The sequence below is a fragment of the Cryptomeria japonica genome, chromosome 9 (assembly GCF_030272615.1).
Source record: "Cryptomeria japonica chromosome 9, Sugi_1.0, whole genome shotgun sequence".
NCBI lineage: Eukaryota > Viridiplantae > Streptophyta > Pinopsida > Cupressales > Cupressaceae > Cryptomeria > Cryptomeria japonica.
This window is the reverse complement of record NC_081413.1, coordinates 34295885-34321717: the sequence shown is the minus strand read 5'-3', so window position 1 is coordinate 34321717 and position 25833 is coordinate 34295885. Positions and strand designations below refer to the sequence as shown.

Here is a 25833-nt window from a genome sequence, read left to right as displayed (position 1 = left end):
AATAGGCAGAAAATGAACAACAAAACTAATTTTCAACTCCAAATGTGTCAAGTAGACACTTAACCAAAATCGCTGAACTGGAGAAAATCACCCAAATCAGCAATTTAGCAATCACACTCAGCAAATATAATGATATTTTAATGCCGGTCACCTCTCTTTAAACATGTTTTCACCTTGAGTTTTCATCACACAAGCAATGTGGGATAAAACATTTGCACTTTTACACTTGTGTTGGAAATATCAACTTGCTTGGGAAATAATATTTTTTAATTTTTTAAAACATTGCAAGTCATTAAATAATTGTTTTAATTTTTAAATAATCGTCAACACTTGTAAAAACAATTAAATTTGGGGTCAATTTATTTAAATATTCCAAAATTTAGATCAAAATTAACCCTTGGGGGAAAATCGCCCCATGTTGGGATAAAAATCCCAATAAAAACTCATTAAAAATCATTAAAATGCTCGTGGGGGAAATTCGCCCCATGTTGGGATAAAAATCCTGACAAAATTTCATCAAACTTGCACATAAAATAGGCCAGGGGAAAATCAACTTGGGCATGGATAAAGAATCCACACAAAAATTCACTTCATTTGCAAAAAAAAAACCCTTGGTGGAATTTCGACTTCAGCCTGGATAAAAATCTAGACTGAAAATTCATCATATTGCTCTCAGTGGAAAATCGACTTGGGTATGGACTAAGAGTCTGCACAAAAATCCACATTAACTTATCACAAATACCTGGTGGAAAATCGACTCAGGCGTGGAATCTTCCTCATCTTCGTCTGCATTCTTGTCCGCACTCCAGTCTGCACTCCCGGTGGAAAAACGAAGGCAATCAGGACAAAATCCTGACACTTAGTCAAATATGATGCTTCCAGGGGAAAAACGACCTAGGCATGGATAAACAATGGTGGAAAATCATAGCCAGTATGGATTTCAGGGGAAACCCATGTGTAGTCCGGATTTTGAGTGGGGGAAAAGCATGGGTAGTTAGTAATATGAGGGAAAAGCACCTCTAGCATGGAATTTCGACCTTTTAACCCTTAGAATATGGATTTCCCTTAGGAATTTGACATTTTAACCACTCAAAATCTCTTAGAAACTCTAAAACTTAATAAAACTCATTTGGACTTAGGCAAATTGATCAAAAAATTGAGCGAAAAACAAGGAAACCTATTGGGATAAAGTGCAAAATCAACTCGAATAACTTCCTAGGAGCGAGAAAACAACTCCTAAAGGTCTTAAAATACCTTGGCACTTTAAAATCACCGATATGCGTTTTTAAACCATGTTAACGCTCAAGAAGGTCAACACTTAGCAAGAATAAATCAAAACCCTAAGGCAACCCCTAGACTTAAACAAAACACAGATTCAAACTTGGGCGCACTTAGGGTTTTCTTCACCGACTTGAATCAGATTGGATCTCATCAAATCTGTCCTCTGAGATCGATCTCCTGCAACAAGGCAACACTGCACCGCTATATCTCCTTCTATCTGCACACGTTTTCTATTTTTGGCAAGCACGACTCACTTTCTGTCAATCACCATTAAAGTTCCAGCAGTTTGCTTCTCCAGGTCAACAAGGAGATCAAATATCATGCATCAATCAGCACATAGGAGTCGTCCATCGATCTTCATCGAGCCGCAAACTTCTGCAACTCACCGATGATTTTCGCAGTCTTCATTTAATGTTGACTGACTCTTCAACTGCCTCGATAAACCACACTTCACCGACTACTATACGTTAGACACTTGGATCCTATGTGTCGTCCTTCGTCGGCTTCCACCTCAGCATAGTCCACTTAGTCGGTTCAAGCTTGTTCATCGACCAAAAATAACCTATCGGTATTTGCCTTATGCTACTGGTCTTTTTGCCCAACTGGTCACTGGGTATCTCTGTGTTATGCTTGTCTCTAGCCTGTTTACTAGTGGATAGGTTGTTACTGCCTTCATACTGGTAACATACCTTTCATGCTGATCATGCTAACTTACCGGTGAACCTGTGTACCGGTTGTCACTGTACCTCTCTGCATATCGGTTGACATAACCAAGTTATCTTTTTGCTTTCTTAGGTTTGCTTACCGGTGAACATCCATGCCAGTAACATCTCCTTCTTGCATCCTGCATACACCTTACATACCGATAACCATCCATACTGATGACATGCTATACTTATCGGTTGACATCAATGACAATACAATGCCAACAAATACAAACTCCAAGGAGCAACCAACTACTTGTTGTTTGGATTCACATTCGACCTGTTGAGACATGGACCAGCTAGGACTCGAACCTAGGACCTTCCATACGCTGCTGGAATGCTCTACCACTGAGCTGCTGGCCCCTCTTGAACCAGTCCATCGTCGGTCCGGGTGTGGCTTATTTCCAACACCAACACCCCCCCTTAAGCCACACCTCTTGTGTGTTTGGGGCTCCTAACCTGAACCTGTCTCTGATACCATGTTGAGACATGGACTAGCTAGTACTCGAACCTAGGACCTTCCATACGCTGCTGGAGTACTCTACCACTGAGCTACTGGCCCCTCTTGGACCAGTCCATCGTCTGTCCGGGTGTGGCTTATTTCTAACACCAACACAGCCAAGTAGCCCTGCCAACTTTATGTTTTTTGCCTTGGACACACCCTCTACGCGTGGTCAATCCCAAAACAATTTTACACCTAAACACCAACTTCTCATAGTCAAGAGTTTGTTATCAAACAACTTCTTAAGGTTTTAGGAGAGATGGAGACATATCTACCTATTGAAGAGCCAATGCTCTCCAACCTGAAGGAAAGCCAAAAGTGCAAGGGCTGATTAGGCAATCTAACTCAAACTGGAACAATTTTGAAATTAGAGAGGTAAGATTTCCACAATCCATGCTAAATTCGAGAATGAGGGATTTATAAAAAGAGATGCATTCCCCCAAGCCCATGGTTCCTTTGCCAAAATGCAGTCTCTGCTAGCTTCGGATTCACATATAATAATGAGGAAATACTAGGCAGATGGATAAATCAAAATAGGTTTGTCTAGACATGGTTTTTAGATACGAGTAACCCATCTATTCAGATTTGGAAGACTAGCCCATAGATTGCTAAACCTACTTATTAAATCCTTTTTTTCACAGTGCTCAACTTCCTCAAATTCTGATCTTATTTTCAATACTAGGATATTTTCAACTTCCTGCCAACCATGAGGTTCTTGCTGCGCTAAAGAGGAACAACCTCTTTCATTGTCATCCGGCATACCCATGGATGGGGCTGTTGTTGAACTCTGAAATTCTGCTTTGTATTCGCCTGTAACTACATGTAATGTCCTTTTCATAGGGCAGATATGTTCTAGCAGGGAATAGCGTATCGATAGGGGTCCCATAGGCTAATGCAGTGGATAGGGGACCTATTCAGAGGGGTTAGGAGACTTTGGGGAGGTCTATTAGTCGTCTCCAAAGTTCAGAGCCCGTTTCCTTTTTTTTAGTTCACCAGGGGCCTTTGGAGCATAGAGGAAGACCTTGTAAGCATTTTCATTTGCCCGGGGGTTGTCTCCTTTTTTTAGGGAGGCTCCTATTTTTTAGGAATGGGTTGGCAGTTCACTTGTTGATCCTTCGGGGGCCGTGGAGTATGATAGGAAGCTAGTTGAGCAGTTCCAGGTGTTCAGAGGCGATTTCTTACCTTTTAGGAGGGATCCCTTTTTTTCTAGGGGAGATTGGCAGTTGGCCATTCACACCCAGACATCAGATGGGTATCAGTTGCATCAACAGATCTCAGATAGAGGTGATTGGAGGATGGCTTTGGGAATAATAATAAAATATTAAAGTATTAGCTTTAATATTTTAATCAGAGTTCCGTGACTCGCGGCGAGTCACGTGAGTCAGCAGGCCGGGTGACCCCTGCCGGTTCACGGTGACCCTGATCCGGGCTCGGACAGGTCAGGGGGCGTCATAGCATGGTAGGGAGTCATCACTCTCTTTGATATAGGAGCAACACATATCTTCATTGATGAGAAGTTGGTGGCAAGATGTGGGATTCAGACACAGGATTTTGAGGGAGTTAGAGTTAGAGTAGTTGATGGTTTTGCCCTCACTTGTAACAAGATGATTACTGATCTCCCTATACGTTTGAGTGACTATGAATTCAAGGATGATTTCTATGTAGTCTGTATGGGAGATATGGATGTAGTACTTGGAATGACTTGGATTCATGCTATTGAGGAGCTCACACTTAATGTAAAACATATGGAGTTGCGGTTCGAAGCAAATGGAAGGAAGCATGTACTCAAAGCAATAATGGACATGAGCTTGCAGATGATCTCTTTTAGGAGGATGTTGAGATTAATTCGCCATGATCAGCTAGAGTGGGCAGCAACATGTAGAATAATGCCTACACGGTCAGAGCAACAAAAGGTTGAGTATGCACCTGATATACAAAGCTTATTGACTAAACATCCCAAGGTGTTTAGTGCCAGTCAAACAGGTAGACTAAACACATTGTGGTCTTTTGCTGTCCCAGACTGAAATCAGACCTGGGCCTTGTTATTTGATGGTATGTAACACTGCCTAATGACCTAAATAGATGCCAATAGAATTTATCCGGGTTGCAATTAGTAAAAAATTTATTTATTTCAACTTTCAAATTTATTTGTCTGTTGTGCGTCGCACACGCTCCCTGTCGTTGATAGGGTCCTGTTGTGACGTTTTCACACATCGCCCCATTGCAAATGGGGACCCATGTTTTTTGCTCGTTTTGCTCGTTTTCGCTTTGCCTTTTCTAGGGTTTTGTTAGTTAGTTGGTCGTCTGGGTTTAGGGTCAAACCTTAGGGTTTTAAATTTTGTCTTTTCAGGCCAAAATCCAGTCGGTTTTGGGAGCTTTTTGATTTTCCTTTTCTAGAATGCAAATTTTGAATGCAATGAATTCGCCAGAATGGTCTAATTTTCAATTGGAATGTTGATGCAGAGCTTAAATTTGCCTAAGTGTTGAAGATGAAATGTGAATTTTTGTCCAATTGAATATTTTTGACCAAATTTTGACATTTTTGATTTTTGATCCTAGGCATCTCGAATGATGTGTTTTCGCCTTGTGAAGTGATAAAATGTGTAAAATCGTGATATTTTGGCCTGTAGGAGCAAAATCGCTCCTGTCCCTCAGTGAAGGACGGGAGCTCGTTTTCAAATATTTTACTATTCCTGCAGGGTCAAGATGAATTACGAATTGGAAGTGATGGAGAAAGGCGAGATCTTTCCATTGAATATAAATTGAAGATTTTCATGAGCACAGAAATGCCTCCAGGGGAAAAATCGCTCCTGTCCCTCAGTGAAGGACCGGAGCTACAAATCCAATTTTGCTTTGTCCTTGCAAGATTTTAACGTCTTGACGATGTGAAAAGGTCCAAAGAGGTGCATTTTATCAAATGAATATAACTTGAAGCGTTGTCGGGGAGATCACATAGGATAGCAAGTCCGGCCTGAGTGAGGTCCTGATCCTGAAATTTGGCTAAGTCTGGAATGCCCTGATCCTGAATTTGACTAAGTCTGGAAACTGAGAAAACCTCCAAAAACTAGATTTTGCAATATAACTCCTGGAGGTCTGAAACCACTCTCAAACATCCTGAAAGTATATATGGAATATAACTTAAAGTATAAGTGACATTTCCTTCTTTCTTATACTTAAATGTTATATTCCATTAAAATTATCCTGATAAAGAGTGCGAAAAGTCAAATTTCGCTCGTGTCCTTCTCCAAGGGTCCAGAGCGAAAAGCGCTCCTGTCCCTCTCCAAGGGACCAAGGCGAATCGCTCGTGTCCCTCACCAAGGGACCAGAGCGAAAATGCTTAGTTAGGCTATTCCTGACCTTGTTTGGACGAATCGAGACATCAAAGGCATGGTGAAGGACGAAATGAGCATGATAGAGCATCCAGACTTGATCAAAAACAATGAGATGATGAAGTTTTGCCTAGAGGGTCAAATTCGCTCCTGTCCCTCACTGAAGGACCAGAGCGAAATTCTTCATAAGGTAGGATCTGGGCAAAGATCAAGCAAATTTTATGTTCGAAGGCAAGAAAGGAGGTCAATCGAACCCGTTGAAGACAAATTGAAGATTATCAAACGTCAACAAAGGACCAAAATGCTTGAGTTCGCTCCTGTCCCTCAGGAAGGGACCAGAGCGATTTTTGTTGTAGATGATTTTCTCGCCAAATTTCAACCGATCTCAAGGCATGAATGAATGAAAGGAGGCATTGCGAATCCGTTGAATATAATTTTCGAAGGTGATGAAGTGAAATGAGGCCCACAAAAGCAAAATCGCTCCTGTCCCTCTCCAAGGGACCAGGGCGAGGTACCTTGTAGCTCTCGTCCCTCTCCCAGGGACCAGAGCGATTTCCTTCATTAGACAGAATCCAGGCAAATGTCAAGACAAGTGTACGTTCAAAAGCAAGGAAGAACATGAGATGGACGCATTGAATACAAAATGAAGATTTTTTGGACGTCCACAAAGGTCCTAAATGTCTAGTTCGCTCCGGTCCCTCAGGAAGGGACCAGAGCGATTTTTGATATAATTGATTTTCTTGCAAAGTTACAAACAATGTCAAGGCATGAACGAATGGAGTGAAGAAAGACGAATCCGTTGAATATAGACTTGGAACCTGACAAAGTGAGATAAAGGCTACAAAAGGAGGATCGCTCCTGTCCCTCTCCAAGGGACCAGGGCGATACAATGGTGATGTTACTTCCTATGCAAGTTCAAGGTCGATCCAAGTCAAGACAAGGTGGCGAGGGACATTTCAAGGCGTCTTTAGCAAGCACAAACATTAAAAGGTCGTCACAATGATGAAATTCGCATCCTAGGACATAGATCGCTCCTGTCCCTCTCCAAGGGACCAGGGCGATGTTAGATGCATTGGTCATTTTGTGCAAGATTTACGTAAGAACAAGATTTCATAAGGTAATGCAAGGTCTAAGGCATCGTTTGAAGATAACATACAAGAGTTTTGAACGTCCAAACATTGCTAATCAAGGTAAAAAGCTCACATCGCTCCTGTCCTTTGGACAAGGACCAGGGCGATCCTATCAAGAGCACTCATATTCCTTCAAGATCAAAGCAAGGTGAGGTTAAGCGAGGCAAGGGACGACGTTTGGAGGACATCACAATGAAGATCGAAGATAAAAGGATGCATATTGAACGTGGAAATTTGAAGATCGCTCCTGTCCTTTGGACAAGGACCAGGGCGATGAACATCCAAAGACACTCATGAACGCATGCAAGGCAATCAAATTCGAAGAGCTCATCATGATGATTAATGTTGAACGTGGAGATGAAGGAGTTGAACGTGAAAAATGCAAAAATCAAGACAAAATCATGGATCGCTCCTGTCCCTCTCCAAGGGACCAGGGCGATGAGGTACGTCCCTCTCATTTTCATAGTTTTGGCGCCAAATAAGCAATTCAAATTTTCCTTAAATGCTAAGTTCGATAAAAAAATTGAAAATCCTATTCAATTTGGCATTTAATGTGGCATTGATCTTTTATTAATTATTTTGCCTTTATTAAAAATCGAAATTTGCAAATTAAAAACGTAAGGCATTAATAATTAATTAATTAATTAATAAAAATCGAATTTGAAGCGCTACAAAGGGAGGTCGGCCTTGCTAAATCATTTAAAAATCATTTAAAAAATTGTTTTATATCCTCAAGTCGGCCTAAGGGATAAATGCAATCCAAGCGCTATATATGGGGAGTGGAAGATTTCATTTTCACATCATCATTTTATCCTTCTACATGCGAATTAAGGAAGACAAGGGAGAAGTGCGATTTGGAGTTTACTAATAAAGGTGGTGCGATATCTTGGAGACTTCGTTGGAGCGAATTTGTCAAGGATTGAAGACCACGTCAAAGGTGCGAGACTAGGAGGATTTGTTAAGGCGAACTTGAAGATCCATTTGAGCGAATTGTCAAAGAGGCAAGACTTGAAGATCACGTTGAAATCCAAAGGTGGTGAAATTGATCTTTTGAGGAGATAACATTGAAGACTATTTATACCTCAATTTCGCCTAGGCGAATTTTATTCATTTTGCATTTTAGAGTTAAGCTCTCAAGTAAGGTATGGCAAGATCTCTTGTTTTAATTTCAAATTTTGATTGTCATTGCCTTAATTTTGGAATTTTGTTTTGCCTTAGCTCAGTCTTTTTTAGGAAATGATTAATAAAGGACTTATCATTAAGTTTCCTAAAATTTGCTCTCTAATTTATGTTATGTATTGCAAAATCATGTTACTAATTTTGAAATGTTGTGTAGGCATCAAATGGAGGTCTCTTCAAGGAAAATCAAGCCGGATCAAGGACGGTCTTCGCCAGGACGATCAAGCCAGGACATGGACGACCTTCTTTGGACTAACATCATCAAGGGCAATCCAGCGTTCCAAGGCGAGGTACATCATCTTCCTGCACATCAAGGACGCAAGGAGTTAGAACAAGGGCTCGTTGAAGAAGCAAAATAGATCCAGAGGAATTAATTAAAGCAAGTTTCTCAACAACATCAAGATGAATACCTACCAAGTTACAAGTGTCAGATGAGGTGGCGTCCTAGTCATCATTTCTCCAGTCAGTGTGTTCCACCTCAGCATGACCAGATTCAATGTACTTAACTCATGGAAGGTGGCACAAACTCCGATGTACCTACCCTGGCGGTCCATTGGTCGATTTTTCTAGAAGGGACATGTGTCCAAGCAATACAATTTTATCATTGGTCAAGCATTAAATGTTATGTAATGGTTGTAACAAACCCTAATTAGGGTTTTCATTGTAAAATCTTGGCCATTGATCTTGAATTGATCTAAGCCATCAAATTGTATTGTGGGCACTATATAAGCCCAGGCATTTCATTTTGTAAGGGTTAATTTTAGATGATTAGAGAGAGTTGTAAATAGTTGGAAGAGTTAGAATATAGTTGATAGAATAGCAATTAGAGTAGAATAGGAGGACAAGGCAAGAAATTGTTACCATTGATTGTAAACAAACTCCATTTTCATTGAAGTAATGGTGAAATATGTCGTTTTCTTGCAATTTGCATGGTTTCTTGTTGAAGTCTTCAATCTTAGATGGTAGATAATTAGATGAATGGAGGAAATGTGATTGATTGATGGTGGAATTCGTACATCCATACTACTAGCAGTTTGTTGATTGCAGACTTGCCTTGCGTAGTCAACTGGAATCATTCAGCTTAAGCTCAATTTCAATTTGTCGCCTCTTCATTGATATGCATCAACTTGGATGGTATCTATGCCTGCGGTGATGATTTGAACATCATAAAGCTCCCTTAGAAGATCGCACTAGTCTTGTGTAGATGTTCCATTGATGTCAAAACAAGATCTAGTTAGAGTTTTGTCAAAGATCAATCATTGCTCCTACATTCTTGGTATTAGGATTAGATCCTCGCTTCGCCCTTATCCTTTTTCCATTTTTTCCAAATCTAAGTTAGTAAGAGCCTGTGTCCAGCAAAGCAGATCGGAAGTTCAATGTAAGTCCCCTTGTGATTCCAGCAAATCACATCATACCACTGGAGCTTGTCCACACGTAGAGACCCTACATCAAAGAACCTTGGAGTCTACCTAACTGATCCTTTATGCGAATCTTCAGCAGTTAGAGACTATTTTCTCAAGAGAGGATAAGATGCCTTTAGGTATTTTATTCTGTGTTAGGCTGTGTACAAAACACACGTCAACAGGTCCCCCTTCCTATTTTTTTTGAGCTTCTCGTCTTCGCCTTGCTGTGTTTCGCGCAAAGTTTCTCGCGTCTTTTTGAGCGAGTCCGCAACTGGTCCGTAAAGTGATGATATCAAAGAAATGAGCCGATGAATCCTCCCGGCTGGTCTAGCCCTCGGGTGTGAGTGCCGAGAGTTTGTTCGAAGTTTTTAAAATCGCCCTGGATAGGCATAAGGTAGTAGGAATTGGCGAGGCTCGCCAAGCAAGAGCAGTGCGCCTAAAGGTCGCATGAAGACCAAAGTCGCCGTTTTTTTTTGCACAAAGCTACGAAGTAGACTGCATAAGGTTTATCCCCGCGAATGTTCATGGGATTTGAATGAGGGGTGATTTTCGCCTGCTGATGAACGATCGAATCACCTGGCCAAAATGCCTTAGAATTCTGAAACACCCGAAATCCAAATTTGTAGGACCTGGCGAAAATGGAGTCTGAAATTTTGCTTAAGTTCCCAAAATCGCCCTATGAACCGAATTTCGGACCCAGAGGCCACAGGTTAAAATTTCACTAGGTTTAAAAGGTTGCTAAAATCGCCCAGGGGGCCGAATCTCGGACCCTAGGGCGAAAATTTTGAAATTCAAAATCTATTTTTTGGTCTGAAATTCACTTGAATTGCTCAAATTCGGACCTTGGAGCGAAAACTGGAGACTGCGAAAAAGGTGAAGTCTTGCAAAAGACCTTCAAGCTCCGAAAATCACTTAAGTCTTCATTTTTGGACCCCAGGGGCAAAATTTGAAAAGTGTGAAAAGTTGCAAAAACCTTCTCCAGGTTCGAAATTCACTTTAAAACCCAAATTCGAACCTTCGCTCCGAAATTTCAAAATATGATGCGTCGCAAAAGGTGCTGAGAGCTCCGAAATTTGCCAACGGATAGTTCAGGTCCGAAAAATGCTTTAAGTCTTCTTTTTTCGGACCCTGGGGGGCAAATGGAGAGTGCGTAAAATTTAAAAAAGGACGCATTCGAGGTCTGAAATTCACCAAAAGTGCTAAAAGCCCCGAAAATCACTTAAGTTCTTATTTTCGGACCCTAACGTGAAAAGTAAAGGTGCAAAATCATGCAAAAGTGGGCCATGGTCTGAAAATCACTCAAAATGCCCATTTTCGGACCATGGGGCGAAATTGAAAGTTTAAAAAGGCGTCAAAAGTTGTAAAAGCCTCCTCTAGGTCCGAAGTTCGATTTAGATGCCCATTTTTGGACCCTAGCCCCGAAATTTCAAACATGTCGAACTTGCCAAATCACCTTTTAGGTCCGAAGTTGGTGCGAACTTGCCAAATCACCTTCTAGGTCTGAAGTTGGTGCAAACTTGCCAAATCGTCGTTTAAGTCCGAAGTTGGTGCGAAACGAGAAAGGCGCGTTTGAGGTCTGAAAGTTGCAAAGGGCGTAATGGTCCGAAGTTTTCTCCAAATCGCCAAAACCCCTTCCTTTAGATAGCGAAAACATCTAACGTAAAAGCTGCGAATATAGCATCCAAAGTCCGAAGTTTCCCATGGGCGTCGAGCTCCGAAGTTTGTTTAAAGTTCGTGAAATACACTTCATAGCTCCCAAATCCCCAACAGGGTAGAATTGTGAACTTTCCAAACCGCAGGAGGTGTCAAAGCTCCAAAGTTCGAAGGGGCGAAAATATGCGAATATAGGCGTTTAGGTCCGAAGTTCTGAAAAATCGCGAGGTATGCCTTAAGGCCCGAAAACTCTAGAAATCCCCAGAATCGCCAAAGGTGTTGAATGCTCCGAAGTTTGCAAAAAAGGAAGTGTTAGGTCTGAAGTTTTTTTGCCAAGGCGGTGACCTCCGAAATTCGCCAGAAGCTTGCAAATCACGAAATGTAAAACGCGAAATTTGCGAAACTTGCAAAGAAGAAAACGTAGCTTAAAATTTGCAAACTCTCCAAGGTCCGAAAATAAGAAGGTAAAACGCTGCATTAATTCCTCCCGATCATTTAAATTCAGATTGCCAATTACCCAGGGCAAAACCATTTAAAAATGATAAATTCTCTTTTGTCCAACAATCGTGAAAATTTAAACCAAAGAGATAACCGTTGGAATTCAAAACTTTGCAGGATCGTCCGTTCATTTCACGCGGCAAGGTCGGGTAATCTCTCGCCATCCGCTCCCATCAGGTAAGTACGCTTTGTCGCATATGATCATTTGAAAAATGCTTAAATCGAATAGACAAATGCGTGAAATTTGATCAAAATGCTTGAATTCTTGAAATCTGCATCTCTTTCATAAAACGTTGTTCAAAGCACTCGAAATTTAGAATTCACTCCTAAGGTTTAGCCAGAAATTGCATGTCTTTTCAAACTTAGGAAAATTTTCATGCTTTGTCTCTGTTGAGAATTGGTCTAAAATCCAAGAAATGTTAAGTATAAATGCGCAATCAAAAATGTTCATGAATGCTGTGGTTAAAATTGATCAAGCCCTTTTAGCTAGAAACGTCGCTCCATGTGCAATCTAAATTTTAAATTAATCTCGGCATGCTGGAGCATTTTGCTATCTAACCCGCATCACTTTTCTTGTATCACCTCGTAATCCGCGTCTGACTGTTCAGGATAAATGCCTAAATCGGTGGTGGAATCATAAAAAACGCCCGCTATAGCGAAGACCTCACGAGCATCCAAATCAGATATCCCGCGTAAGGTTGAAAGGATGAAGTATCAATATCAGAGGGGAGGATTGAGGGAGTCGAAGGTTCAGAGCGTCTGGGACAACATTGGTGATACCGACCTTGGCCATATCGATATTCAGAACTTCAGAAATCGGGTCTTCTCACCCAACGCATATGGCAGGCCTAGGCAGATGGTGGAAAGTGGCATCGCCCAAGCGGCGGGATTTCCTCCAGCGATACAAAACTATGAATTAGTAGTGGAGGCTGCCTGACATTATGAACCGAATTCCAGACTAGTGCTCCTCGAAAATATGACCATCGCCGACTTCTTCCCTGAGGCCATTGGTGATGCATTTGACATCCCCTTTCCAAACAATCCCACAGCTAAAACCATAGATGAAGCACAAGGGGCATATGATATGAATCCGGCCCGATGCAAGGCACTGATCAACGAAGAATGGTTCAAGGAGAAAAGGCCTTCAAGCGCCAAAATTGTGAAAAAGACCCCTAAGAGTGATTTTCATAATGAACATGGGGATATGGTCACCTTACTCAGCCGAGTCATGGGACTTCCTAAGTCCAACTACTCTAAAGAGTGGATGTTCTATTTTACAGAGCAGGTCTTCGCCAGAAAGTCTAAGTTTGACTGGGCCCAGATCATAAGCGATAACATCCACACACAGCTGATTGAGCTCGAAACGAAGAAGTACTTCACCATGACCTCTTATTTGGTCTATATGTTCGCCAAGAACAAGCTGCTGCCAGGATTGATAATGAAAGGTGAAATCGGGAATGGGCCCGGTCAGGTGAAAGTCTATGATTGTTACCCGCAGCTGCACTACCAAGTTATAGCTCAGAGGGAAAAGAATAGCCTGGCTTATGCAGTTGGTCAGTATGAACGCGTCAATGACGCCTTCACAATGCGCCTGGTCAGGCTAATGCAGGGAGGGTTACAAATAAGGCTCTCAGAGCAAGCTACTACTTTAGTGCAGAGGTATGGAGCTTGGTTCATTCAGTTCCCAAGGTTTTCCTACATCTGAATAGCTGGCTTTGATGGTGCTCCCCTCCGACTTCCACGGTATCCAACCGACAAAGTAATTCTTATGGAGGTTTGTTGACGTGTTTTTTACGCACATGCGAACACAGAATAAAATACCCAAGGGTACCTTATCCTCTCTTGAGTAAAGCCTCTGAATGTTGAAGATATCGCGAAAAAGGATCAATCGGGGTGACTTCAAGGTTCTTCGTTGTAGGATCTCTACGTGTGGATAAGCTCTCTGTGGTATGATGTGATTTTGCTGGAATCACAAGGGGACTTACACTTGATGACTGAACGTCTGATTTGCTTTGAATATTGTTGGAACACAAGATTTTACTGGCTTAGATTTGAAAAAAGGAAAAAAGATGAGGGTGAGGAAAGAATCTAATCCTAATACTAAGGAATGTAGGAGCAATGATTGATCTTTGATGAAATTCTAACTAAGTCTTGTTTTGACATCCCAGGACCATCTCCACAAGGTTAGTGCGATCCTCGAAGCAAAGCTTTATGATGTTCAAATCATCACTACAGGCATAGACACCATTAGGCTGATGCATATCAATGAAGAAGCGACAACTGAAGTTAAGCTTAAGCTGAATGATTCCAGTTGACTACACAAGGCAAGTCTGCAATCAACAAACTGCTAGTAGTATGGATATACGAATTTCACCATCAATCAAGCACATTTCTTCCTCTCATCTAATAACATGAAATGAAATATGAGAAGTATAGAGACCATGCAAATTGTTGAATCGACCCATAAATTTCACCATTTCTTCAATGAAGTTTTACAAGTCTTTTACAACAACACCTTGGCAACAATCTTTGCCTTCTCTCTCTACTCTACTCTAATTGCTATTCTATCAACTAGCTAATCACCTTCTAACTACCTTCTATTCCTAACTCCTCTCTAACTATCTTCTATTAACTGCTCCCAACTGCCTTTACAAAATGAAGAGCCGGGGCTTATATAGTGTCCACAATACAATTCGATGGCTCAGATGAATTTGAGATCAATGGCCAAGATTCAACAATGAAAACCCTGATTAGGGTTTGTTACAACCATTACATAACATTTAATGCTTGACCAATGATAAAATTGTATTAATTGGACACATGTCCTCTCTGGAAAATTCGACCAATGGATAGCTGGGGTAGGTACATCGAAGTTTGTGCCACCTTCCATGAGTTAGGTACATTGAATCTGGACATGCTGAGGTGGACCACACTGACTGGATAAGTGATGACTAGGATGCCACCTCGTCTGACACTTGTAACTTGGTAGATATTCAACTTGATGTTGTTGAGAAGCTGGCTTTAATTAATTCATCTGGAACTATCTGCTTCTTCAACGAACCCTTTGCTCTGACTTCTTTTGTCTCTGATGTGCAGGATGATGATGTACCTCGCCTTGTAATGCTGGATTGGAAGAGGTCGCCCTTGTTGATGTTTGATCGAAGAAAGCCAGCCTTGTCGATGCTAGACTGGAGGAGGTCGCCCTTGTCCTTGCTTGATCTTCTTGGAGGAGACGGTCCTTGATCTGGCTTGATTTTCCAACTCCGGGATCTCCATTTGATGCCTACACAAAATATTAAAGTTAGTCTTTTGAGCATCAAACCTTAAAGCATGAAATTTAAGACCTTCAAAGGTAAAACTTAAGATATTAATTTGAAAAAAGTCATGATAAATCAAGAATTACACATTTTCAAATTAATAATGAATGGAATTTGGATCTTCAAGACCTAGACTTTACAAAATTGTAATGGGATCACAATAAGTCTTGAATAAGAACTTCAAAAATGATTCTTCATACCTCCTCCTTTGAGTGCTTAACTACAAAACCTTGAAAAAAATGATGAGAGAAGATCGGATTTTGATGGACAAGCCTTAGTTTATAGTCCTCCTTTGGATGAATTACGCCTCCATTAGTCTTCAAAAGAATTTCGCCCTCCCTAGTCTTCAACACTTAGTAGAAATTCGCTCCAAACAAGCTATATTTTGAACCTCCAATTTGCTCTCCAATTTCGCACTTAAAGGAATGATTGAATGATTTGAAATGTGAAGCAACACTCCTCCAATATATAGAGGGCTCACCTTCCACTTACCCACGAGGCCGACCTAGCAAATAAAAGGTGAAATAATAAATAAAACCTCAAAAGGAGTAGGCCGACTTGTCAAATAAAGGCAAAATAATGCCTTGTGCGCTCAACTTTTAATTTTTTTAATTCCAAAATTAATTTTAGATGCCTCCAAGGGAATTTTTTATTAATTTGAAGGCTTAAAAATTAATTTATTAAATTCAAAATGCCTTAATTTAATGTGAATTTGATTCAAAATCTCCGAAGGGCTCAAAATTAGCAAATTTGGTGAATTCGTTAAGAATTTCAACGCTCAAGCAATGTAGAAAATGAAGGATATCACAAATTTTGCCCTGGGCCCTTGGTGAAGGCCAGAAGCGATTTTTCAATTTTTGCTCAAGATTAGCAATTTTCAACGTCCAAAACCTCTTCAAGACATTCCAACTAGGTCTTCTCACTGACTAACAAACTTGGTTTTATCAAATTTTGAGGAAAAAGTATGATTTTGAAGTTTCTCGCCCTGGACCCTTAGCAAAGGTCAGGAGCGATTTTTTATTTTGTGACTAAAATCCTCAATTTTCAAAGGCAGTATAATAGTCATCAAGTTTCTTGGGGTCCTTTTGCCTTATCTCATCCTTGCCTTAGCACAATTTTGAAGAAAAGTTGTAGTTTTTTGCAAAAATCGCTCTGGGCCTTCAGTGAGGGTCAGGAGCGCTTTTGCAAATTTAAGCTTGTCCATGCCTTGTTGTTTCTCCAAATTATCTTCAATGGATGGAACACACCCTCTTCCATTTATTTTAATCACAAAACTTGTTTTGTGCTTGCAAGAAAATTGTACTTTTAGAATTTAGCTCCGGACCTTCAGTGAGGGTCAGGAGCGCTTTTGCAAATTTAAGCTATTTTCTGTCACCTTTCCCTTTGAAATCACCTTGATAAGGAAGAACTTTCCTTTTTCATGCTACGAATAAATCTTTAAGCCCAACAAGTGATAAAATAATGTGTCTTTCAAGAAAATCGCTCTGGACCTTCAGTGAGGGTCAGGAGCACCCTTTTTGCTTCTTGGTATATTTCCTTATTCTTTAGACTCCCAATCGCTTCTAAGGTATAAAACATCATCTCTTGATCTTTAAACGAGTTTGGGGGCTTCATCATGCTCATTCCACCGCTCATCTTGCCTTTAATACCTCATCTTGATCACAACAATGCTAAAAATGACCTTCATGAAGAATTTTGCCCTGAACCCTCAGAGAGGGTCAGGAGCGATTTTTCAATTTCAAGCTTATCTACCTCTTGTTGGCCCTCCAAATTTTCTTCAATGGGTAAAACATACCTCTACGCATCCATTCCAACCATAAAAATTGCTTTGACTTTGCAAGAAAAATGTACTTTTGAGAATTTCACTCTGGACCTTCAGAGAGGGTCAGGAGCGATTTTCTCTTTGTTGCCCAAAATTCCCCATTTTTCAAACTTTGAAACTTTCAAATGCATCCAGTAACGTCCAATCTTCTCTCCGGGAAACCTTGCACAAAACAAGTTAGCCAAAATTAGCAAGAAATAAACTTGAACAACATTTTCGCCCTGGACCCTCAGCAAGGGTCAGGAGCGAAATTTACAATCTAGGCTAAATTGCTCAATTTTTTTAGTTTCAAACCACTTCACAGGGCAAGGTAAGATCATTTTCAAGGCCAGGAACAAGGTTTCAAATTCAAGCGTGTTGGCATCTAATGTCTACAATGAATTTCGCTCTGGATCGTCAGCAAGGGTCAGGAGCGAAATTTCTAATCTTGGCCAAAATTCATCATTTTCTTCAAGGTGTTCAATCAATTCCAAAGTCCAAACAAAATGCTTTGCAAATCAAAATTTGGTCGAATAAGACCAGGAATGAGTCCTAGGTTGATTTTCGCCTTGGAGTCCTAGGTTGATTTTCGCCTTGGACCCTCCGGAAGGGTCAGGGGCGAGATTCGCTTTGGACCTCCTGAGAGGGTTAGGAGCGAAATCCGACTTTTTTGAACTCTCTGATAGGATAATTTAATGGAATATAACATTTAAGTATAAGTCTTATACTCTAAGTTATATTCCATATATACTTTCAGGATGTTTGAGAGTGGTTTCAGACCTCCAGGAGCTATATTGCAAAATCTAGTTTTTGGAGGTTTTTTAGTTTCCAGACTTTGTCAAATTTCAGGATCAGGACATTCCAGACTTTGCCAAATTTCAGGATCAGGACATTCCAGACTTAGCCAAATTTCAGGATCAGGACATCACTCAAGCCGGACTTGCTATCCATGTGATCCCCTTGGCGACACTCAAAATGCAAAGGCTAACGGACAAAACCCTAAAAGACCTAGAAAACAAACCCTAAAAAGCAAAAAAGCAGTGGTCCCCATTTGCAATGGGGCGATGTGTGAAATGGTCACAACAAGGTTGCAAGGCAATCACGCCCGGCTGGCATCTTACTCCGAGAAAGTAAGCAGGCTGGATTCACATTTCCTATGATCATAGGCAACCATGATGTCCACTTAAAGACCCCCACCTTAGCAGAGGAGTCCCTTGCAGAGCTGGCCTTTTATGGCCTACAGGACCATTTTCCAAGAAAATACTTCGATCATGATAATCTGGCAAAAAGAGCCTATGGTCGAAGGTACAGAGCAAAGGAGTCAGTTGAAGACTATTGGAAGAATTGCTCTGATGACTACGAGGTCAGGCGACGGGAATATTATAGACTGAGTGTGCAGCAGATGCGACTCTTTGAATATCGTCGGGTCCCAGATCAGCTCACAGACTCGGGGAATTGCCTCCAGGTCAGAGAATTTGAAGCAGTAAGCCATCTCTTGCCAGGCGTTGATTGGTCCTAGGACCCAATCACAGATTTCGAGCCAGTCATGGCAGCCCCAGCAAGGTACACAGATCAGTGGTTACATCAGCAGATCGAAAGGCTAATCCATGAGGGAGTCCAGTTCACTTACCATTTAATGGGCAGCCTCGATTCTCAGTCTTCAGAAGATGAAGGAACATCTAGTGCACCCCGGGAGGGAACTGAGAAACCAGAGAAAAGGAAGAAGGCTAAGGCTTGCAGAGGGACTCGGACGTCCAAAAGAACAAGAAGGGAAAAGATTCCTATAAACAGGCCAGAGGTCACTTCATCTTCAAAAGATCCCAGTTCGTCCGACGATCTGTAGAATTGGATTGTATACCTGCTCCACCTTCCCAGAGCGACATCGATGCATTTGAAACCAATGATCCTCTTGCGCCCGATGTGCTAGACATTGAGCTAAGAGCCCTCGAATTGACCGAACTGGGTAACCAAATAGAAGGAGAGATTCCATCCACCCAGGGGGTCAAAGTGCACGAACTTACTCAACAGAGCCGTCACGAGTTGCTGCTCCATAATACAACCAAAGATGACTCCACCGTCGAAGGAGAACAAAGGGTAGACGAGACTCATGAGCTCGAAAGAGCTGAAGAACGACCTTCACATGAAGATGTCAGGCAGTTGTTCAACGAAATAGGGGAGAATTCAGCTGCAAGCAAAGGGCTTCACACCTCTTTCACTCCTCCGGTGGTAGGACAACTGCGAATCTATGGTGAGTCAACTGAGAACGTCAGAGAACAAAATGCTGACTTGACCTTATCATCAACCCAAACAGTGCCTCAAGAGTGGCTGATTGCCAGAGCCCTATGCAAGGCCGCCACCAAACCACCCATTGATCTAGAGGATATCTTCTCGCGTATAGATCAAGCAAAAGCTAAGGGGAAGAAAAAGCCCAGGGAATATTCTAGAGTGACCAAAGACGAACAAAGGAACCGCACTCTTCATATTGCCACCTTGCTCGTAGACAAGCCAGCAGATCAGATAACACTGGTAGATTATAGCATCACAACTGTCCCCATCGGACGAGCTACCAAAGAGCAAGAAAAAGAAGAATTTAAGGATTCAGTGCAGAATATACTCAGGCAGCTCGAAGAGATCACAGCTGAAAAGAACATGTATCGGGCTTGTGCTGAGCAAGCCGAAGGATACATCGATCAACTCCTAAGGCCATTGCACAATCCCTTCGAATCCCATATTCCCCCGACAGCATTGGCACAAAGGACCACAACTGAATTTGAAGGAGTACGGGACACCGCAAAGGCCGTCAAGGAATGGATGCAAGACATCAAGAAAAAGGGAGAGCAGATCCTTAAGGAAGTAAAAGAAATGGCCCTCCATCGAGAGCTCACTCTAGTCAAGTTATTGGAGGTAAAGAAGGAATCCCTTCACATGCATGAAGTGGCAGCCACTACCCTTCCCCTCATGAGGGCCCTTTTCTGGACACATGCACAAATTCCCACATTGTCCACCATCCTAGATCCTCATAGCATCAGTGTTCTTAAGGAGTGGTACTGGACCATCACCATGAAAAACGACACCAAAGAAATTATTGATAAAGAAAGTGACGCATGTGAAGTGATTCTGGGAAACATGCGAGAACTAGGTAAGACCATCCTCCGATCAATGGTTTCAGGATGGATAAACGACTTGTCCGATGATGCAATCTAGCCAGACTGGGAAGAAAGATTGGGGACGGATAAGATTTCCTATTCCACTAAGGACTTGAGTTTTGCTGGTCAGTTCCATTCTGACATATTATGCTTTGAGCGTAATCGCTCCAGCTGGAAGGACGGTTTAAAACACGTGGACTAGTATCTCGAAGGCATGCAATACAAAATTCGCCATCCTCCCATGCCCCCATTCAGTCTGCTCTTCTAGTTGTGCATCAAGTTCCAAGAATACGTTCGCGAGGAACGGGCAACAGGTTGTGATTTATGGCGAGAATACCTGCATGGCGAGGATCAATTTCTAGAAAAAGGAGCGTGAGACCGAAATAGAGAAAGTAATTTCTCAAAAGTGCTTTTTTCCCTCTAAATCTTAAAAGTGTACTTTTGCACAAAAAGGTGACAGTTGACTTTTGGTCAACAAATGTAAAGCTTTATTTGATGCACCTTTTTGATTATTTCAAATTGCTGTAATTATCCTTTTTTGGGTAGTTATTGCCCATTTTTGGGTGGTTGTTGATATTTGCCTCCCATTTATGGGTATGGGCAGCCATGCTTTATGGATGAATCTGGGCGACTTGTTTAGATTAAATCTAGGCCATTCATCCTTTTTGAAGTCTATTTAAGGGACTGGTTTTCCCTCTTTTTGTAAGAAGTTCTTGGATTGTTGCAAAAGCTCTGGAGAAATTTACAAGAATTAATGCAAAGAATTAAGATTGTTTTTAAGTTTCCTTGTGAGTGCATGGTCTCCTTCTTCACTTAATTTAGAAATCTTTTAGTTATGTCTATTTATTTTACATAGCATTTTTCAATCAAGCATCTGATAGAATCCTTGCAGTCCACACCATTAGGGAACGACTGATTGCCTTTCTTTCCGCATGGTTAATCTGGACCTTTTCATGCTTAGTTCGGTTATCAAATACATACTATGAATACAGAAGTTCTAATATCGTACTTGATAATATGAAAATCTAGTTTCTCCTTTGAAGATTGCACTGGATTTATGCAAACATTGTGCTTAAGTAGCTGGTGATGTTTAATCTAGTTTCCTGGAGGTGTCTGTCTGCTTGACTGAATTTGCTATCTTACTTAGAATTTACATTGCATGTCTCTATCTCCCTCTCTCTATCCTTCCCTCCTTTTTCCCCCTTTTTTATTCAGAAAATCTGCAGTCTTATTGAAACAGTATCAAATTAACCGAAATCATCTAATAGAAAGATCGTAAAAGTTCAAGGGAACTTATCTATAAATTGCCAGTTCAACGTAAGTCCCCCTTGTGTTTCCAGCATAAACACATCAAGCCATTGAAAAATCCCGCAGTCAAGACCTGACAAAAGAAACCTTGAGGTAGTCTCCTTTGATCAAACTTAGAAAACAGCATTAGAGACTTCCTTGTCTCAAGAGAGAGTAGGATAATCAGTTGGCTATTCTATTCTGCATTGGCTGTATGGAGTTTGCAGCAATGCGATTTCAGACACGTCAACATTGTCTCAATTGCATTTCAAGCACAAGCAAAAAAATGGATTTTTTTTTTCAGAAAACAAAATAACCCTTTCAAACACAAAAAAAACTGGAAAATCAGAAAAAAAGAATAAAAAAATCAGACCCAAATCGGATTTGATTCAGTGATCCGGGGTGGGTCACTAGACTACATCACTGAATTTATGTCCACCAGCTCTCCTATTATCTTCCCATGCAGATCCATCTCTTACAGCCATTCCTCCTGAATCATTTCTAACAAGAAAATTGACATTGGAGCACAAGGGACTGCAACAAATGCAGCACCTTCCTCACATGGAGTCACAGGTTTCTCCAGTTTACTATATAGATATTATAAGTAGACAGTAATACCATACAACGTATCAGGGTTTGTAGTTTCCTTTGTAAAGATTCCCATTTGTTGAGACCCAATCCTTTATTACCTGTTAGATCAGCTAGTTTGTTTCCAGACTGTCAAACATGCAAGAAAACAGATAGAGTCCAAATTGTCAGCCAGCCAACAAGTTCTATTGACAATGGCCCGTGGACACCATGCCACAATCTTCTCACCCTTCATGACATTGATGATGATTTGCGATTCCCCCATTTACTTTTAAATTCTTTGAATCCTTATAAATTGCATTTGAAAGGCCTTGTAGGTAGCCATTGTTTCAGTTAGATTATTAGTGTTGACCACAACATCTATAGCATGAATGTAAATGTTTCTGGCTAAAGGAGAATGCACCACCTTTACTGGCAGGTCCTGGATTCCCCTTAGTTTTATTGTGAAAATTATGCTTGATAAACTCCAAGGTGGGCGTTTTCCAAACAATTGCATGTTTAGAGTATCACAGTATTTCTAAGCCCATTATCTGGAGTGTTTTATATTTATTCCATATTTTTATGATAAATTTTGCATATGTTTGTTGTTGAATTTAATGACATTTGATCAAATAATGCATTCCAAATATTTTTAGGATTATACAGTCATTGAATTGAATTCGAACTCAAACTAGACTATCTCATTGTGACAAGTTGTTTCATGCTTCTAGTTTGCTTCATTGCATTGTTGCTTTCCATTTACAGTGTGACATGACATCATAAATGTATAAATGGAATTTGTTTACCTGGGTTTAAAATTGGAAAAACTTGGCAAAAACTCAAACTAGAAAGCAATGTACAGTTTGTGAAAAAGGATAAAAAAAATAAATTTGTTATTTCGTGTCAAATATGATGCATATAGACAAAAATAGGTGTTATACATTATGACTTTTTAATTTGTTATTTCTTGTCAAATATGATGCATATAGATGAAAATAAATGTTATACATTATGAAAATGTTAATATATAAAATTAAATAGGACTTTAAAAAAACTAATTTTACTTTCACCGAAGAGTGTTTATCTAACAAATCAAATGGCTGACGCTTACAGTAATATATTGTTAAATCATGAAGCATGGTCCACTTTGTTAGGCATGGCACTGTGTGTTTTACCTAAATTCTTATTAGGGTATATATGAAAAGAATAAACCTTTTCATGTTTTAAGATTTAACTTTTTTTTGTAATTGATTCAAAGTAAAACTTAGATGAAATTGAAAATACCCTAACACTAACCTTAAATTAAAAAAATTCTACAGCCTGTCCTTGCTCTGTTTTTTTTTGGTCTCAACAGCAAAAATGAGCCAGAAATAGATAAATGTAAAGAAATCAGAGTGAATTTTCAAAAAACTTAGGATATGGCATGGCAAATGTGGCGAGTTATGATTACTTGGGATTAATAGTGAATTTTTTAATGTATTCTACTATTCTCCAGAGTATCAGATTTGCAGGTGCAAGAGTGAAGTAGAGGGAAAGGAGTTCGCAGCAAAAGTATAATAATCAGTGACTTGTTTGTCAAATTGTCTCTTCATAGTAGCCCTATTTTAGGACAAATCGGATGGAACTGCAACTTTTATGGAGGTTTTTGGGAATCTAAAGATTCTAAACACACTTTCAAATACCCTTTATGGAGATACAACTCTTAAAATGGCAGCCTCCAATCTGAAATGTAAACCCTTAAAAATGGACAAAAATCAGTCCTAATTAGTCCTCTAGGTTGCCAAAACTGTGTTTTTTGAAATTTTCCCCTCACATGTTCCAAAATGGTAAAGAACTCTTTGAACAATTGAAGTAGGTTGCCACAGATGTACAGTTCAAGTTTTATCAATTGGGTAGGCATAATTATCCCAAAACTCAGATTTCTTCCTTAAAATCCTAGGCAGGGTTTTGAGAGGGCAGCAAGTTGAAACAATTGTTTTCTGAGTTAGTATTCACTGTCACGACCTCTAATCACATGCATTAGGTCTGTATAGACCCTTAACAACTTCAGCAACAAGAAAATTGAACAACTAACTTCAAAATTTACTTCTTTTGCAAAACTTGATGTCTAGAACACTAGTAACAGCCTGCCAGCATACCTGCAAACAAAAACTTGATTTCTTTCCTCTCAAAAACAACACAAATCTAATTTTTTCATGCTCTGCAAATGCTTAAAACATCCGTAACTACTTACCTCAGGCCCATGCAGACCAAACTTCACAAATTAAGCAATCAAACCCCTAATCAGGTACTTGGGGTTGATTAAAAAAACACTGACATTTGAAATATGATGCTCTTGCATCAAAGAGTTCAGTATGGGAAGAGGTTCGACAGAAGGATCACATGCTTTCTGGACATATTTGGAATGTCATAGAATCATGATGTCTGTTAGTTGAACTTGTATGAATCATGTATGTATGCTCTTGTTTCTAATCAGATCAGCAATGTGCTTATTAAAAGGCATGAGAATTGACTTTGGTTTGATAATCGCTAAAAATTGTTCCAGTAATAAAAATTCAAGTGAAGCAAAAAGATATCATTTGAGGTAAGTGATGTGATGTGCTGGTTTGCTTTGGGGGAATTATGATAGCAACATTTTATTACTTTTCAATCTATTATAACTTGATTTTTCTGATTGGTACAATCATAATATCTCTTGAAGTCATGATATGTTTTCAGGCTACTTTAAGTAATCATTGTTTATTTTCTGATTTCTTATATTCGCAGGGTATCAACAATCAATTTTGAACTCGAAGCCACCTTAAAACTGGCACGCTTTCTCTGCAGGTAGGTGCTTTTAGTCCACAAGTTTGGTTGTATTCATCTTTTTGCCCCCTTTTACATTTTTTAACTAAAATATAATAGATTTGCATTTACAACTTTTTAAAATAGAGACAGTTAGGTTGGCTGATATGCAGCACAACTGGCTAGAGATTCTGCTATTAAACCCTAATCTCTTTGGGTGTTTCCATACATAAGTAAAATTTTCGTTAACCTTTTTAATTTTGGGCAATGTAATTAGCTACAATGGTTTGTAAGTTTGAATTTTTTTTTGTCTCAGCATACATATTTACATTGTTTAGTCTCACTTAAATAGATTTCGCAGCATGTAATGAGTCATGTACTCTCTCTTTCTAGTATCCGTTTTTCAACATTAATTAAGAATGCACATTGTGCTAAACCTTCTAACTGAGAGAAACAGAAAGTCATGCTCCTCCTTTCACATAATCAACCCTTCCCGCACCCCATAAAATCCATGGAGATGCTTTACAATGTTTTTGTGGAACTTGCATAAGACAAATAGAATTCCATCTTCCTACTACTTGGTTTGCTAGTGTTCATGACATACAGCCCCTTGTGAGCTTAGAAAGATCTCTTTGCATCTTAGATACAGACATTTCTCTACAGATTTAATATTGTCTGGACCACTCCAAAGTACCCATCTAATTTTGGATTCACATTATTTGGATCCAAGGAGATATGGGGATACAACAATCTAAATCGTTAGAATCTAGATAATATTAAACAATTATCTAGAGAAGTGAAATGCCATGTAGAGAAGCATACTGTAATGTCCCCATTTTTGGAGAGGAATAAATTAATTAATTTAATTTTAAGTTGTCCAAATTACTATCATTTTTCATGGATAGCTTAATTAATTATTTTAATTAATAATATTAAGTTAATTAAATAATTAAAAGATTGATTTTATGGCGAAATAAGGAGATTATATGTATTGTGAGACGTGTGCACTTTAATTATAATGTAATAATATTTTAAAAGTGCAATTAAATTAATATGCGTAATAAAATAATAAAGTGTAACAAAAGGGATAAGAAGCGAATCTTTAAGAAGGAATCAATTGATTGGATGCGAAAAAAGAATAAATAGAGGAGGTTGGTTCAATGTTGTTCATCAGTTGTTTTGGATATCTTTTCTTGTGTAGACTTGTGGAGCCAAGGGTTTCTGCAGATCATCATCTTTGGGATCGAAAACT

At 39.9% G+C, this 25833-nt stretch overlaps 1 protein-coding gene across 5 annotated transcripts in view; it reads left to right on the top strand.

Moving 5' to 3' along the window:
- LOC131045280 (trafficking protein particle complex II-specific subunit 120 homolog) overlaps positions 1 to 25833 on the top strand; it is a 207232-nt gene that overhangs the window by 87616 nt on the left and 93783 nt on the right. For all 5 annotated transcript variants that reach the window (XM_057978835.2, XM_057978834.2, XM_057978836.2 and 2 more), the window contains exon 6: positions 24564 to 24623. In XM_057978835.2, coding sequence (XP_057834818.1) covers positions 24564 to 24623 — 60 coding nt within the window. The remainder of the gene's footprint in view (positions 1 to 24563; positions 24624 to 25833) is intronic.